Source organism: Balaenoptera musculus, chromosome 1 (genome assembly GCF_009873245.2).
Source record: "Balaenoptera musculus isolate JJ_BM4_2016_0621 chromosome 1, mBalMus1.pri.v3, whole genome shotgun sequence".
Taxonomy (NCBI): domain Eukaryota; kingdom Metazoa; phylum Chordata; class Mammalia; order Artiodactyla; family Balaenopteridae; genus Balaenoptera; species Balaenoptera musculus.
In genome coordinates, this window is record NC_045785.1 from 87,238,422 (window position 1) to 87,257,569 (window position 19,148).

Sequence of the window (19,148 nt, forward strand, 5' to 3'; positions counted from 1 at the left end):
ATTTAATAATTGTATGTGTGCAATTTTTTTTTTTAAGTATTTATTTATTTATTTATGGCTGTGTTGGGTCTTTGTTTCTGTGCGAGGGCTTTCTCTAGTTGTGGCAAGCGGGGGCCACTCTTCATCGCGGTGCGCGGGCCTCTCACTATCGCGGCCTCTCTTGCTGCGGAGCACAGGCTCCAGACGCGCAGGCTCAGTAGTTGTGGCTCACGGGCCTAGTTGCTCCGTGGCATGTGGGATCTTCCCAGACCAGGGCTCGAACCCGTGTCCCCTGCGTTGGCAGGCAGATTCTCAACCACTGCACCACCAGGGAAGCCCCTGTGTGCAATTTTAATAACTGTATTGTGCAGTTTCAAAGCAGCATATTATAGTTTTGTTATTATGGACCATTGTTTAATATCTGGGCCTAAGTTGCGATGGGAAAGTGTTAATGTGTTAAATAGAAGATTTAAAGACATGGAGTTCATGGAGGAGTGGGGGGGAGTGGAAAGGTAAACTATAAAAGGAGTCTACGGGGGCTTCCCTGGTGGCGCAGTGGTTGAGAGTCTGCCTGCCAATGCAGGGGACACGGGTTCGAGCCGTGGTCTGGGAGGATCCCACATGCCGCGGAGCAACTAGGCCCGTGAGCCACAATTACTGAGCCTGCGCGTCTGGAGCCTGTGCTCCGCAACGAGAGAGGCCGCGATAGTGAGAGGCCCGCGCACTGCGATGAAGAGTGGCCCCCGCTTGCTGCAACTAGAGAAAGCCCTCGCACAGAAACGAAGACCCAACACAGCCAAAAATAAATAAATTAATAAATAAAATTAAAAACTTAAAAAAAAAAAAGGAGTCTACGGTAGTGAAAATACTGGAACCGCATGGGTACTTTGCGGATACCTTTCGTACCTTCCCCACCCGTTACCAATAACACGTAGCTGAAGGCTGACAGCAGAGCCGTCAATCGGCTAATGTCAGTGGCTGTGGCACAGGTAGTCAAGTAATAGCACAACAGCCACATTATGAGTGAGTGCTCAGTAAATACTTTTTGATATATTATCTAGTAGACTAAAATTTGCTCATTTGAAATCTAGAGCACAGGGACCTTATACATTTCAGTGTTAAGTTACTCCTGAGCAGGGAAGATTTAGAGGAATGGCTTTCTGAGGGCAGCCTGGTCTCACCAGCCAGTGAAGACAAATTCGTGAAGGCAGCCCAGAGCTTTTCTTTTCACCCACCCCAATCCTTCTTCTCCAAACACAGTCCCCCACCAGTCAGTCTCATGGAGCCAACTGCTGCAAGTAATAGGCATGGTCCCCCCAAATTCCTGTACCCCAGAATGAAGGCCTGCTTGTGCCCCTATGCAGAATTAGGTAAAACATCACAAAAGGAGGGGTAGACACACCAGTGGGCTGTGTTTATTTAACTCTGGTCTTGGCAGCCTGCAAGCAGCCATTGCTGCACGTGGGACCTTGTGAGCTTATTATAAGAGATGGCCATGTGGGAAGTGACAGTAGGATGATAGGAATGATCTGCCAACAATGAGGAGGAAGAAGAGAAGAAAATGATATTTTAGAGCTTTCCGCTAATATTCTGGGAAAAGACTGTAGTAAATTGTTTAATGTCCACAAATTCCTCCTTTCCCAGCATATTCAGCTCTCTATAATCTGACTTTGCTGTGCCTCCAATCTCTAGGCAGAGACTGTTTCTCCATCCCCATCAATCTGGGCTGACCTTGTGATGTGCCTGGATCAAGAGAATACAGAGACGGGGATGTTGAACGAGTTCTGGGGCCTATGCCTCAAGATGCCTTACAGCTTGGACCTCTGCCCTTTTGGTAGGCTGCTCTAAGATTCTGTCAGGGAAAACAACCTGTGAGAAAGGCCTCTTGAGAATGAGAGAGCCCAGCTATTGGGGCTGTCCCAGCTCAGTCCACCCACAGCTGACTGGTCAGCTGAATGCAACCCATGAGAGAAGCAAAGAGGATCGACTACCAAGAAAACCACAGGTCAGCCTACAGAGTCCTGAGGATAATAAATTCTTGTTTTGAGGTTAAGGGTGGTTTGTTATGTGGCAACAGACAGTGGGAAAAGACTAATAATCAATAAATGTAGCTGACCCTTCCCTTTTTTAAAAAAGATTTTCAGAAAAGCTAAGGCCAGAATTGGAAGTGACCTAAAGAGACCATTCTATGACTTTTTGTTTCAATGGTTTATGAGGTTAACTGGAAAGTCACCAAATATTATGTCTCATCCTCAACTCTGGAGCTCATTTGACTTTAATCAAAAAAAGCTTTATCCATTTTATATGAAAAGAAATACCACACAGCTAAATTTAAATATTATTCTAATGCAACTTAACACCGAATTATAAATTTAATGGTTGAGGGTTAAATAACCTTTAGAATTTTTTCCTGGGAAACCGACAGCATTTGCAAAAATAGGCATAGGATTTTCTTTTCTCCTGAAAGTTCTCAGTAAAGCAAAAGAGAACAACTCTGTGATCAAATTATCTCCAAAGCCTTAATTAAAGTCAGATGCTAAGGGAGAGTTCAAGTTCCTTAATTTTATTTACTAATCCACAAGGAGAGGCAGCAGGAAAATATTCTTCAGTTCTTATTCACATAGTTCCTCATAGGGCTCATTTATTTTTATTTATGTGTTTACATACGTTAATAACACCTTCACCACATTAAACAAATCTCTCTCCCTAAATATAGCAATAAGCCGATTTCCACAGAGAATACTGAATATATGGCTGTCTTCCCCTATTTACCTACACGTCAAAATTTTGGCAAGCGTTTCATGAGACTGTATTAATTTGAAACACCCCAACATTTCTCTTATAAAGTTTCCCCAAGGTGTCTCCAGTGAAGCTGGGAAGAAATATATGTACAGGTTCAAACAGAACAGCAAATCCTGACTACTCCCTCCATCTGCAGTAGGAGTTATATTCAGAGTTGCCATGGCAGCCGCCCACACTTACACACACAAAGGGGTGGTGGAGAAGAGAGAAAAGCAGTTAGCAGAGAACAGAATCTATTGTTAAAATGACAGCGGTACCCTTCAATGTAATTACAAGCAGGAATGCTGACTTTTAGTCTGAACCGCTGTTTAATGACAGAAGATTTCCAAATGCTGGAGTGTTATTAATTTTTTTTCCTCTAAACATATCTACCAGCTGAACCTTTGGTTTTAACTTTTATGTATGCTGAAATCATGTAGGACCAGGAGGGAATTCAGCTAACCACACACACATTAGGGCTAATATGATTTAATGATTCCCTCTCTGGAACATTTAGAATTATTGTAACCAGGAAAAAGTGTGGTTCTACGGATCCGGGCAAGTTACTTCACCTTCTGAGTGTCCTCATCTGTAAAATGTGCATAATAATAGTATATACTTCATGAAGTTGTTATGAGGATTCAATAAATTAATACAAATAATCAGTTATTACACTAATAATAATGATAAATAAAGAACAAATTTTAAAATACATAAATAAGAACTAGTAATGTATTAAATAAATTAGTAAAAGTAAAGCACTCGTGCCTGGCATATAGCAAATGCTCAATAAATGTTTGCTAATAATAATAATAATTATTATTAAAACATCTCCCAATGTTTATTACAGACTAGAACAGTATGGCTTATAATTCAGAAGCAGTTTAAATAAACATCTTTAAGTAAGTTGCTAAAAAAAAAAACAAAACAAGTAAGAAGTTGCTAAAACAAATGCCAGCAGACACACCATTTTGGCAGAATAAAAAGACCAAGTATCTCACTATACTAACACATTCACCACCATTGGCACACCCTGATTATACAGTAAAATCTAACATCTATATCAGTGCTAAGATAACCATGTCACTGTATTTAGGGTCAGAGAGTATTCTAAAATTTGTCTAAAGTCATTGGCTTGATCACATGTGTATATGCAGATACATTTACAACTCATACCCAGATACAAATACAAACATCAGATTTAGATGTGATGACAATGATTGAAAAGTATTTTATGGCTCCTGATTCACTCAAGTTTTAAATCTTCATATTAAGGCTGAATGCTCCATATTCTAGGAGAGGTGGAACACGCAGTCAAGCAATTTAGTGAATAGGAAAGAATACGCATGGCTTAGAAGATTTCACATAAAGTCTAGAAGCACCTTCAAATGTGTAGCGGAAATCAGGAGAAATTAGAGGAACACAGTTGGGAGCAGAGTGAGTGTAAGAAGGAAACTGTAACTGGAAAATTGTACAGAAGTCAGAAGAGAAAGTGGCTAGGATGGGATTTGATCCTTAACTCTATAAAAATTTTCTTGATGGGATTTTTTAAAAGTCCAGGTAGTGAAAAGTAATAAAGAGGAGATTGGTTCAAGATGGCGGAGTAGAAGGACGTGCACTTACTCCCTCTTGCGAGAGCACTGTAATCACAGCTAACTGCTGAACAATCATCAACAAGAAGACACTGGAACTCACCAAAAAAGATACCCCACATCCAAACACAAAGGAGAAGCCACAATGAGATGGTAGAAGAGGTATAATCACAATAAAATCAAATCCCATAACTGCTGGGTGGGTGACTCACAAACTGGAGAACACTTATATCACAGAAGTCCACCACTGGAGTGAAGGTTCTGAGCCCCACGTCAGGCTTCCCAACCTGGGGGTCCGGCAACGGGAGGAGGAATTCTTAGAGAATCAGACTTTGAAGGCTAGCGGGATTTGATTGCAGGACTTCGACAGGACTGGGGGAAACAGAGACGCCGCTCTTGGAGGGAACACACAAAGTAGTGTGTGCATGGGGACCCAGGGGAAGAAGCAGTGACCCCACAGGAGTCTGAACCAGACCTACCTTCCAGTGTTGGAGGGTATCCTGCAGAGGAGGGGGGGTGGCTGTGTCTCACCATGAGGACAAGGACACTGGCAGCAGAAGTTCTGGGAAGTACTCCTTGGCATGAGTCCTCCCAGAGTCCACCATTAGCCCCACCAAAGAGGTGGGTAGGCTCCAGTGTTGGGTCACCTCAGGCCAAACAACCAACAGGGAGGGAACCCAGCCCCACCCATCAGCAGACAAGAGGATTAAAGTTTTACTTAGTTCTGCCTACCAGAACAACACCCAGCTCTACCCACCACCAGTCCCTCCCATCAGGAAACTTGCACAAGCCTCTTAGACAGCCTCATCCACCAGAGGGCAGAGAGCAGAAGCAAACAGAACAACAGTCCTGCAGCCTGTGGAACAAAAACCACATTCACAGAAAGATAGACAAGACGAAAAGGCAGAGGGCGATGTACCAGACGTAGGAACAAGATAAGATCTCAGAAAAACAACTAAATGAAGTGGAGATAGGGAACCTTCCAGAAAAACTATTCAGAATAATGATAGTGAAGATGATCCAGGACCTCAGAAAAAGAATGGAGGCAAATATTGAGAAGATGCAAAAAGTGTTTAACAAAGACCTAGAAGAATTAAAGAACAAACACCTAGAAGAATTAAAGGACAAACAAACAGAGATGAACAATACAATAATTGAAATGAAAAACACACTAGAAGGAATCAATAGCAGAATAACTGAGGCAGAAGAACTGATAAGTGACCTGGAAGACAGAATGCTGGAATTCACTGCTGTGGAACAGAATAAAGAAAAAAGAATAAAAAGAAATGAAGACAGCCTAAGAGACCTCTGAGACAACATTAAACGCACCAACATTTGCATTATAGGGAAGAGAAGAGAGAAGGACCCAGAAGGAGAAGAGAGAAAGGACCAGAGAAAATATTTGAAGAGATTATAGACGAAAACTTCCTTGACATGGGAAAGGAAATAGTTAGCCAAGTCCAGGAAGCGCAGAGTCCCAAGCAGGATAAACCCAAGGAGAAATATGCCGAGACACATAGTAATCTAACTGACAAAAATTAAAGACAAAGAAAAATTATTGAAAGCAACAAGGGAAAAACAACAAATAACATACAAGGGAACTCACATAAGGTTAACAGCTGATTTCTCAGCAGAAACTCTACAAGCCAGAAGGGAGTGGAAGGACATATTTAAAGTGATGAAAGGGAAAAACCTACAACCAAAATTACTCTACCGGGCAAGGATCTCATTCAGATTCGATGGAGAAATCAAAAGCTTTACAGACAAGCAAAAGCTAAGAGAATTCAGCACCACCAAACGAGCTCTCCAACAAATGCTAAAGGAACTTCTCTAAGTGGGAAACACAAGAGCAGAAAAGGATCTACAAAAACAAACCCAAAACAATTAAGAAAATGGTCATAGGAACATACATATCGATAATTACCTTAAACGTGAATGGATTAAACGCTCCAACAAAAAGACACAGGCTGGCTGAATGAATACAAAAACTAATCCCATATATATGCTGTCTACAAGAGACCCACTTCAGACCTAGGGACAAATACAGACTGAAAGTGAAGGGATGGAAAAAGATATTCCATGCAAATGGAAATCAAAAGAAAGCTGGAGTAGCAATACTCATATCAGATAAAATGGACTTTAAAATAAAGAATGTTACAAGAGACAAGGAAGGACACTACATAATGATCAAGGGATCAATCCAAAAAGAAGATATAACAAGTATAAATATATATGCACCCAACACAGGAGCACAATACATAAGGCAACTGCTAACAGCTATAAAAGAGGAAATCAACAGTAACACAATAATAGTGGGGGACTTTAACACCTCACTTACACCAATGGACAGATCATCCAAACAGAAAATTAAAAAGGAAACACAAGCTTTAAATGACACAATAGACCAGCTAGATTTAATTGATATTTATAGGACATTCCACCCAAAAACAGCAGATTACACTTTCTTCCTGGAACATTCTCCAGGTTAGATCACATCTTGAGTCACAAATCAAACCACAGTAAATTTAAGAAAATTGAAATCACATCAAGCATCTTTTCTGACCACAACACAATGAGATCAGAAATCAATTACACAGAAAAAAACGTTAAAAAACACAAACACATGGAGGCAAAACAATACATTACTAAATAACCAAGAGATCACTGAAGAAATCAGAGAAAATAAAAAAATACCTAGAGACAAATTACAACAAAAATATGATGATCCAAAACCTATGGGATGCAGCAAAAGCAGTTCTAAGAGGGAAGTTTATAGCAATACAAGCCTACCTCAAGAAACAAGAAAAATCTCAAATAAACAATCTAACCTTACACCTAAAGGAACCAGAGAAAGAAGAACAAACAAAACCCAAAGTTAGCAGAAGGAAAGAAATCATAAAGATCAGAGCAGAAATAAATGAAATAGAAACAAAGAAAACAATAGCAAATATCAATAAAACTAAAAGCTGGTTCTTTGAGAAGATAAACAAAATTGAGAAACCATTAGCCAGACTCATCAAGAAAAAGAGGGAGAAGACTCAAACCAATAAAATTAGAAATGAAAAAGGAGAAGTTACAACACACACTGCAGAAATACAAACCACCCTGAGACTACTACAAGCGACTCTATGCCAATAAAATGGACAACCTGGAAGAAACGGACAAATTCTTAGAAAGGTATAACCTTCCAAGACTGAACCAGGAAGAAATAGAAAATATGAACAGACCAATCATAAGTAATGAAATTGAAACAGTGATGAAAAATCTTCCAACAAACAAAAGGCCAGGACCAGATGGCTTCACAGGTGAATTCTATTAAACATTTAGAGAAGAGCTAACACCCATCCTTCTCAAACTCTTCCAAAAAATTGCAGAGGAAGGAACACTCTCAAACTCATTCTATGACACCACCATCACACTGATACCAAAACCAGACAAAGATGTCACAAGGAAAGAAAACTGCAGGCCAATATCACTGATGAACATAGATGCAAAAATCCTCAACAAAATACTAGCAAACAGAATCCAACAACACATTAAAAGGATCATACACAATGATCAAGTGGGATTTATCCCAGGGATGCAAGGATTCTTCAATATACGCAAATCAATCAATGTGATACACCATATTAACAAATTGAAGAATAAAAACCATATGATCATCTCAATAGATGCAGAAAAAGCTTTTGACAAAATTCAACACCCATTTATGATAAAAACTCTCCAGAAAGTGGGCGGAGAGGGAACCTACCTCAACATAATAAAGGCCATATACAACAAACCCACAGCAAACATCATTCTCAATGGTGAAAAACTGAAAGCATTTCCTCTAAGCTCAGGAACAAGACAAGGATGTCTCACCACGATTATTCAACATAGTTTTGGAAGTCCTAGCCACGGCAATCAGAGAAGAAAAAGAAATAAAAGGAATACAAATTGGAAAAGAATAAGTAAAACTGTCACTGGTTGCAGATGACATGATACTATACATAGAGAACACTAAAAATGCCACCAGAATACTACTAGAGCTAATCAATGAATTTGGTAAAGTTGCAGGATACAAAATTAATGCACAGAAATCTCTTGCTTTTCTATACACTAATGATGAAAAATCTGAAAGAGAAATTAAGGAATCACTCCCATTTACCATTGCAACAAAAAGATTAAAATACCTAGGAATAAACCTACCTAGGGAGACAAAAGACCTGTATGCAGAAAACTATAAGACACTGATGAAAGAAATTAAAGATGATACCAACAGATGGAGAGATATACCATGTTCTTGGATTGGAAGAATCAATATTGTGAAAATGACTACACTACCCAAAGAAATCTACAGATTCAATGCAATCCCTATGAACTTACCAGTGGCATTTTTTACAGAAGTAGAATAGAAAGTCTTAAAATTTGTATGGAGACACAAAAGACCCCAAATAGCCAAAGGAGTCCTGAGGGAAAAAACAGAGCTGGAGGAATCAGACTCCCTGACTTGAGACTATACTACAAAGCTACAGTAATCAAGACAATATGGTACTGGCACAAAAACAGAAATATAGATCAGTGGAACTGGATAGAAAGCGCAGAGATAAACCCACGCACCAACTAATCTATGGTCAACTAATCTATGACAAAGGAGGCAAGGATATACAATGGAGAAAAGACGGTCTCTTCAATAAGTGGTGCTGGGAAAACTAGACAGGTACATGTAAAAGAATGAAATTAGAACACTCCCTCACACCATGCACAAAAATAAACTCAAAATGGATTAGAGACCTAAATGTAAGACCAGACACTATAAAACTCTTGGAGGAAAACACAGGAAGAACACTCTTTGACATAAATCATAGCAATATCTTTTTTGGCCCACCTCCTAGAGTAATGGAAATAGAAACAAAAATAAACAAATGGGACCTAATGATACTTAAAACCTTTTTCACAGCAAAGGAAACCATAAACAAGACGAAAAGACAACCCTCAGAATGGGAGAAAATATTTGCAAATGAGTCAACAAAGGATTAATCTCCAAAATATATAAACAGCTCATGCAGCTCAATATTAAAAAAACAAACAACCCAATCCAAAAATGGGCAGAAGACCTAAATAGACATTTCTCCAAAGAAGACATACAGATGGCCAAGAAGCACATGAAAAGCTGCTCAACATCACTAATTATTAGAGAAGTGCCAATCAAAACTACAATGAGGTATCACCTCACACCAGTTAGAATGGGCATCATCAGAAAATCTACAAACAACAAATGCTGGAGAGGGTGTGGAGAAAAGGGAACCCTCTTGCACTGTTGGAGGGAATGTAAATTGATACAGCCACTATGGAGAACAGTATGGAGGTTCCTTAAGAAACTAAAAATACAATTACCATATGACCCAGCAATCCCACTACTGGGCATATACCCAGAGAATACCATAATTCAAAAAAGACACATGCACCCCAATGTTCATTGCAGCACTATTTACAATAGCCAGGTCATGGAAGCAACCTAAATGCCCATCAACAGACGAATGGATAAAGAAGATGTGGTACATATGTACAATGGAATATTACTCAGCCATAAAAAGGAATGAAAGTGGATCATTTGTAGAGACGTGGATGGATCTAGAGACTGTCATACAGAGTGAAGCAAGTCAGAAAGAGAAAAACAAATATCATATACTAACGCATATATGTTGAACCTAGAAAAATCGTACAGATGAACTGGTTTGCAGGGCAGAAATAGAGACACAGATGTAGAGAACAAACGTATGGACACCAAGGGGGGAAAGTGGTGGGGGGGTGGGCGTGGTGGTGGGATGAATTGGGAGATTGGGATTGACATGTACACACTGATGTGGATTAAATGGATGACTAATAAGAACCTACTGTATAAAAAAATAAATAAAATTAAATTAAAAAAAAAAAAGAAGTCCAGGTAGTGAGTGGTAGATTAGCTTGGATTAAAAACTTTTAAAATGTTAAAATGCACACACCCTTATGACCTCCAAAATTACCGTGCCATCGTGAATGTTATGTACGATGCCATAGTTCCTCTCTTAAATTGTCCTTTCTTTAGTAACTTTTATTTCCAATCTCAAGTAGAGGTGTCACAGCAGATATTCTCTCTTTTACAGATAAACTGACAAGGTTGCATCAGGAGCGTTAGAAACATTTCCATAATCAAATAGCTCGCTGAAGGTAAAAATAATTCTGCATTTTTTCAAGTAATTAGAAATTATCAAATTTGGTTTCAAATTGGTCCTGAGGTCTCATCAATGAGCTGAAATCAGAAGTAGTTATTGGCACCGTTGGACAGGAGAACTCCAAAAGGAAAAATTTTCTGCACTTTTTACTGTAGCTATGGAAAAGCCTTCAAAGCACTCGTTTGGGAGTTCAACCTTACAGCTGGCAAGGCACATTCTGGTGATAGAGGGAAAGACTGATGGATATAAATACTGGGGTCAAGAGCTGCCTGCCAAGGCTGCCCCTCTTCGTACTCCTGCCTGTCATTAATGCACTCAGCTGTGACCACTTACTTCCACCTAAATGTCCTAAGATAGCAGCACTTAGGGCCTGGCTCCTACCACTAAAATGATGGCAAATACTCAAGAATAAAGACAATATATATGATTTTTAAGGGCATTTTGGTTAGTTCTATGAGAAAATATCAAAACACTCATTGAGATATTAAGATGATATAGTTAACCAATAACAAAAGAACTTTCTGGAAAAAGAGTGCCTCTTTCCCCATCTTCACCAGACAACATTAGAACTTGAGTAGGTGGCTAAGAGGCCTGGGTAGTTCTCTTAATTGCACTATTACAAGTTTATGGTGACTGCTTTAGGACAAATTTGTTTCCATTAAGCCCTATTTAATAATAAAGACAAACATATTCTCAAATGGAAATGCTAATGGCTATATTTTTTAATACAACCAAATACCCACACATAATCTCATAAGAGTCAACTGACTTAATTTTATTCACAGTACAAACAGCTATTATTAAAAATAAATTAAATGTCCTGCAGAAAGCTGTTGCTGTGACTTCCATTATGGCAGGGAGAAATAATTTCTACTTTGGGAGAATCTACCAGAAAGACAAACTAAGAATGGTTTCTAATTCTTACTTACTGTCAGATACATAGCTGCATAGACACTGAGAGCCGCTTCTTTGGATGGAAATGTTTTCCTTGCTCTCATGATGAGATCCGGGTTGCCCGTGCAGGCCTCTTCCCCACTGATGAACTGCGTATACTGCTGACACCCAAGTGCCGTGTAGTTGGGTTTACACAGGGCGAGAAAATGTGGAGCCAGATTTCCTGTAACTACTTGTCCAGCATTTACAAAGATGTCTGTAGCAAACAGTCCAAACGTATAAATTCCTGAGGAAGAAAACACACCATTTTAACTGTTTGGTTTGTTGTGGTTCAATTTACAATACACCAAGATGGAAATATTTTAGAAACTATAAAATAGTTCCTACATACATATATATATATACATACGGTTCCTTCCATTTCACTCCCTCCAGCTCCTCTCTTTGCTTTCTGAAGTAGTGGGAGTGTTAAATTATTTAACATATTGAGCTGTCTACCACTGGCTACATTTTTATGCACGGCAGGTTTATAAGACATACGATAAAAGAAGAAAATATATTCTAAGGCTGTGTTTGGATAATGTGATTTTTTTAAATGGAGACGTGTTTCCCTTGAGAGGGTTCAGTCTATCACCTTCTGCTAATGTTAGTAATCTTTATTTTTTCCCTATTTTTGAATTTTTTTTTTAATCTTACTAACATTAAGCAGAGCAGTCATCTCCCTTTGATTATGCCTCTTAAGCTCATTCAAACTGATATTAACTCAGCTGGAGGTGCCAATTAGCAGCAAAATCCAATGCCATCAGTCTTCATTTAAATATCATGGAAAATCTTAAGTAAAGCAGAATGTTTTCAGATTAATCTCTATATCGCCATCAGAAACACATTTTTTTAAAGTCATATAACAGCTAAGTTCCATCTTATCTTTTATGGCTTGAGTTTCAATTTATCAAATTTGGGACAATTTAGTAAACAATAAAGCAATTAGATTATAATGTTTAAATTATCTTCACAGTAGTAAAATTTATTTAATTTGTTTACCTGAAGGTATAAAATTAAGTACATAAATTTTCCCCCTTTTGTAAGGAACATGCCAATTTACTCAAATACCAAAAATATTTTCTAAATTCAATGTCATTGGTCATTATTGCCAAAACTTATCTTTCTACTTAGATAGCATAGGCGAAATAAATTCTTTGGCATCACTGTCAATAAACTTACAGATACAATCAGCAAGGATGTGGTATCGATGTAAAGAAATCCGTTCTTTTATAATTTTGGGTAAAAAAATCCATCAGGACATTTTAAAACTATGCCAAAGTAATATTTCCCAAACACTCGGTTCATTAAAAAGTCATATAATTCTATTATGATAATTAGATGCTTGTTTTCCTTTGTCATATATTTCTGGATTGTTTGTTTCCTAAGCCTTTACATAATTATTGGCAGTTGTGTTGCAAATCACCAGGATCAAATAATTTTCCAGGATTAGATACATGACTATCCTTTTCATTTTCAAAATATTATGTAACATTATGCAAGGTTCTTGCACCCAAACCTGCACATAGCAAAACTCTATGTGCATACAAACCACCATGAAACAAATACCTTAGTTCTCTATTGAAAAAACTTACAAGGAAGCAATGAAAAGCTTTCTTTACATCTTACCAGCATTCCATGAGCCATACAAGTAAATGTTACTAAAATCAGAAATCTGGCAGAAGCAGAGAAATGGAAAAGAACAAAGCTCAATAAAATGTTACTGTATATACTCTCTCTTTCCAAATCTCATGGTCTAGCATGGGAATCTAAATGTCAAGTCTTCACCTCTCTTCTCTTGAAATCTAGGCTAAGATGTACTCATTTTATTTAACCAAACCATTCTTTTTATCTGGTACAATAAGTTTTACTGTTTAAAATACAGAGGAATGTTTGATAAGGACATGGAAATGTCTCTCGATACTTGTAAAGTTCCCAAATGTGCTGTAGAATTAAAATAGTGCATCAGGCCCAAGGCCAATATTGAAGTTAACTACAAAGATACTTATTAAAGTGAGATCTCATGAGTGTATCCACTGTGCTGACCTCCAGAATAAAGTCACTATGAAGAGTGATGTCCTATTATGCAGTAATGCTTTGCGCACAAGCTTCCATTTTATTATAACAAACTAGAAACATCCAAATCATGATAAACAAGGAAACAAGAAACAAACCAAGCACTCCTAAATATTTTATAAAATCATATAAGAAGTAAGAAACATGCAGAGACTTAAAAGCATACTTTACTGTGTGCCATTCAGGAAGACTTCGTTTTACTGAGCTTCGCTTTATTGGGCTTCACAGAGAGTGCATTTTTTTTTACAAGTGGAAGGCTTGTGGCAACCCTGTGTTGAGCAAGTCTATTGGCACCATTTTTCCAATAACATTTGCTCACTCTGCGTGTCTATGTCACATTTTAGTAATTCTCCCAATATTTCAAAGTTTTTCATTCTGATTATATTTGTTATTGGTGATCTGTGATCAGTGATCTTTGATGTTACTATGGTAACTGTTTTGGGGCAGCACAAACTGCACCCATACAAGGCAGTGAATTTAACTGATAAATGTGTGTGCTCTGACTGCTCCACCAACCAGCCGTTCCCCTATATTTCTCTCCCTCTCCTCAGGACCCCATATTCCCTAAGACACAACATTATTGAAATTAGGCCATTGGACTTCCCTGGCGGCTCAGTGGTTAAGAATCCGCCTGCCAATGCAGGGGACGCGGGTTCAAGCCCTGGTCTGGGAAGATCCCACATGCCGTGGAGCAACTAAGCCCGTGCACCACAACTACTCTAGAGCCCGTGAGCCACAACTACTGAAGCCCACGTGCACAGAGCCTGTGCTCTGCAACAAGAGAAGCCACCGCAATGAGAAGCCCACGCACCGCAACAAAAAGTAGCCTCAACCAGAGAAAGCCCGTGTGCAGCAACGAAGACCCAATGCAGCCAGAAAAAAATAAATAAATAAATTTTTAAAAAAAAGAAATTAGGCCATTAAAAATCCTACAATAGCCTCTAAGTGTACGAGTGAAAGGAAGAGTCACATATCTCACTCTTACTCAAAGCTAGAAATGATGAAGCTTAGTCGAAAGCTGAGATAGGCTGAAAGCTGGGTCTCTTGTGCTAAACAGTCAGCCAAGTGGCAAACGCAAAGGAAACGTTCTTGAAGGATGTTAAGAAAGCGGAACAGCCTTACTGCTGATATGGAGCAAGTTTTAGTGGTCTGGATAGAAGATCAAACCAGCCATAATATTCCCTTAAACCAAAGCTTAATCCAGAGCAAGGCCCTAACTCTCTTCAATTCTATAAAAGTTGAGAGAGGTGAGGAAGCTACAGAAGAAAAGTTTGAAGCTAGCAGAGGATGATTCATGAGGTTTAAGGAAAGAAGTCATCTCCATAACAGGAAAGTACAAAGTGAAGCAGCAACTGCTGATACAGAAGCTGCAGCAAGCTATCCAGAAGATCTCGCTAAGATCATTACTGAAGGTATCTACACTAAACAACAAATTTTCGATGTAGACAAAACAACCTTCTATTGGAAGAAGATGCCATCAAGGACTTTCAGATCTGGAGAGAAGAAAATGCCTGGCTTTAAAGCTTCAAAAGACAGGCTGACTCTCTTCTTTGGGGCTTAAGCAGCTGGTGATTTTAAGGTGAAGCCAATGCTCACTTACTATTCTGTAAAGCCTAGGGCCCTTAAGAGTCATGCTAAATATACTCTGCCTTTTCTCAGTAAATGGAACAACAAAGCCTGAATGGCAGCATTATCTGTTTACAACATGATTTACTAAATATTTTAAGCCCACTGTTGAGACCTGCTGCTCAGAAAAAAAATTCCTTTCAAAATATTCCTGCTCATTGACAATGCACCTGGCCACCCAAGAGCTCTGATGGAGATGTACAATGAGATTAATGCTGTTTTCATGTCTGCTGACACAACATTCATTCTGCAGGTCATGAGGAGTAATTCTGATTTTCAAGTCTCATTATTTAAGAAATACATTTCAGGGCTTCCCTGGTGGCACAGTGGTTGAGAATCTGCCTGCCAATGCAGGGGACACGGGTTCGAGCCCTGGTCTGGGAAGATCCCACATGCCACGGAGCAGCTGGGCCCGTGAGCCACAATTACTGAGCCTGCGCGTCTGGAGCCTGTGCTCCACAACAAGAGAGACCGCGATAGTGAGAGGCCCGCGCACCGCGATGAAGAGTGGCCCCCGCTTGCCACAACTAGAGAAAGCCCTCGCACAGAAACGAAGACCCAACACAGCCATAAATAAATAAATAAAAAAAAAAAAAAAAAAAAAAAAAAGAAAAGAAATACATTTCATAGATAGGGATTCCTCTGATGGATCTGGGCAAAGTTAACTGAAAACCTTCTGGAGAGGATTCACCATTCTAGATGCCATTAAGAACATTCATGATTCATGGGAAGAGGTCAAAATATTAACATTAAACAGGAGTTTGAAAGAAGGTGATTCAACCCTCATGGATGACTTGGAGGGGTTCAACACTTCAGTGGAGGAGGTCACTGAAGATGTGGTAGAAATAGGAGAAGAATTAGAAATAGAAGTGGAGCTTGAAGATGTGACTGAATCACTGCAATCTCATGATAAAACTTGAATGGATGAGGATTTGCTTCTATGGATGAGGAAAGAAAGTGGTTTCTTGAGATGGAATCTAATCCTGGTGAAGGTGCTGTGAAGACTGTTGAAATGACAACAAAGGATTTAGAATATTTCATAAACTTAGTTGATAAAGCAGCAGCAGGGTTTGAGAGGATGGACTACCATTTCTAAAGAAGCTCTACCATGGGTAAAAAGCTATCAAACAGCATTGCATGCCACAAAGAAATCGTTTGTAAAAGGAAGACTCAATCACTGTGGCTAACTTCATTGTTGTCCTATTTTAAGAAGTTTCCACAGCCACCCCAACCTTCAGATGCTACCACCCTGATCAGTCAGCAGCCGTCAACGTTGAGGCAAGACCCTCCACCAGCAAAAAGATTACAACTCATTAAAGGCTCAGGTGATGCTTAGCATTTTTTAGTGATTTTAATTTTTAAAAGTATTTTTAATTAAGGTATGTATTTTTTTAAGACATAATGCTATTGCGCACTTAACAGACTGCAATAGAGTGTAAACGTAACTTCTATATGCACTGGGAAACCAAAAACTTCATGTGACTTGCTTTATTGCCATATTCGCTTTATCGTAGTGGTCTAGAACTGAGCTCAAATATCTTGGAGGTATGCCTGTATATTCTTTAGAAATATGTACATAAATGAATAAAAATATTTTACTTAAGTAGGCATAATATAATTTAACAATATTTAGGAAGGTTCAACTTCATCAAAATACTTTAGTTCTGAGTATATTATTGCTTATTTTGTTATTAAATGATTCTCATGCAAAGATTAAATGGGTCAAGGACACAGTATTGATGCATGTGAAAAATATAACTTTTAAAGTTTCATATAAAAGCTATCCCTTCAACAGTATAAATGAGGGCTGTGGGGATGTATAAGTTGATGGCAATAAAAAGAAGTCTTAGATATGAAGACCTTTCATCTCCAGAGAGATTTAAAGGCATGATGACATTTGATTAGTCTTTAGTGGGTTTATATATGGATTAGGTGATCTGTGCATAATATCTCCAAAGTCTTCATCTTGTTCCCATCAATATGAGAAATATATTGAAGGGTTACAGTATCCATAATCTTAATACTGATCAGAATTTATCTTAAATGTTATTTAGTATATATAGATGCACTTTTTCTTATTTGATAAAGCCAGGAAATAATCATCTATATTAAGTTTTATTGTTTCAGTTAAAAAAACCTGTCTTGGCCAAGTGTCTTTTGAATTGAGACGATTTTCAGTAATTCATCAATGTTCATATCATTAGTGCTAGAATTTGAGATTTAAAGTATCAGTAAATCTTGTCCCCTAATAAAATCACCAATACATTTTTGTAAAAAATGGTTTTTGTACCATTTTTTGTACCAATTTTTTGTAAAAAAAACACCTCAGAAGTAGTTCATGGATTGCTACTTATGATAATTAACAAATACAGCATTTCTTTTATTCGTCCAGCTATTTTTCTTGTCTTTCTTGATGTTCGATAACCAACCTAGATTATCATTTCTACCTAAGCGTTGTTTCTGAAATTTAATAAACATAGTAAATTGTTTCTTTTAATTACGTAATTTTTAGTTTCTTTTAGAATTTAAATATCCAAGTATGGTGGGATTTGTTTTCCTTAAAATAATATGGAAATGACACCACGAAATGGAGTTTTGCAAAACAGGAGAGAAAATAGTATGCAGTGTTTATTTTTAAAAACCAAATTGAAACATTTCAAAGAAAATATAACCTAATATTCGAATACAAATAATATGCTGGTCATTTTAAAGGATGGCTTATACATAAACACTGTTTCAGCAACAATAAAAACAATTCAATGAACACATACCAAGAAATCGCACAGTTCTCCTCACCAGTGGGTTTATATAGCAACAGTCTCCAGTTAAAATAGTTTTCTCCTGGTTTTCAAAATCCCTTGTGGCCAGTTGTAGGCAAAACACAGCAGTTTCTCCAACTATTATCTTCCAAGGAAATAAAAGATTAAAGAACATTAGAATTTAACCAGGATAAATGTAGAATATTTTTATTTTTAAAAAATGCAAAAAAAGGACTTCCTTTGAGTGGTAATAATCTCAATATAAACCTGAACCATATTTGGGTAACCAGACACTTTTATTATAACCTTATCCCTATATATATAAAACCCATATTTCCCTCAATTCAAAAAAGTATTAAACTGATAAATTATGAATAAAAATGGACTATTAACATTTTTGCTTTCTAAAAGACTTCATTAGAAGTGAAATAGGGGCTTCCCTGGTGGCACAGTGGTTGAGAGTCTGCCTGCCGATGCGGGGGACACGGGTTCGAGCCCTGGTCTGGGAGGATCCCACATGCCGCGGAGCAACTGGGCCCGTGTGCCACAACTACTGAGCCTGCGCATCTGGAGCCTGTGCTCCGCAACAAGAGAGGCCGCGATAGTGAGAGGCCCGCGCACCGCGATGAAGAGTGGCCCCCACTTGCTGCGGCTGGGGAGGGCCCTCACACAGAGGCGAGGACCCAACACAGCCAAAAGTGAATAAATAAATAAATAAATAAATAAATAAATAAATAAAGTGAAATTCTAAAAAAAAAAAAAAGTGAAATATATGAAAGATCTTTGCTTTAAGGATGCACTCATTTTTTATCTGTAATTGAATTTCAAGTTTCATTTTTAAGTGATTATGTCTCATTTAAATTTGACTCTGCCATAGATATCAGAACAAACCTCAATGAAAATAATCTTGGGACTTCCCTGGTGGTCTAGTGGTTAAGACTCCACACTCCCAATGCAGGGGGCCTGGGTTCGATCCCTGGTCAAGGAACTAGATCCCACATGCTGCAACTAAGAGCCTGCAGGCTGCAACTAAAAGATCCCGCATGCCGCAACTAAAGATCCCGCACGCTGCAACGAAGATCCTGCATGCCGCAACGAAGACCCGGTGCAAACAAATAAAAAATAAATAACTAACTAAATAAATATATTTTTTTAAAAAGAATGCTTTTATTAAAAAAAAAAGAAAAGAATCTTGAAAGGATCTGATA

At 38.3% G+C, this 19,148-nt stretch overlaps 1 protein-coding gene across 3 annotated transcripts in view; it reads right to left on the reverse strand.

Annotated features, from left to right (window-relative positions):
* The window catches only part of PLPPR5 (phospholipid phosphatase related 5), a 128,027-nt gene that overhangs the window by 68,375 nt on the left and 40,504 nt on the right, over window positions 1-19,148 (reverse strand). For all 3 annotated transcript variants that reach the window (XM_036867913.1, XM_036867921.1, XM_036867904.1), the window contains 2 exons: window positions 17,953-18,085; window positions 11,476-11,726 (listed from right to left, as the gene is read on the reverse strand). In XM_036867913.1, coding sequence (XP_036723808.1) covers window positions 11,476-11,726; window positions 17,953-18,085 — 384 coding nt within the window. The remainder of the gene's footprint in view (window positions 1-11,475; window positions 11,727-17,952; window positions 18,086-19,148) is intronic.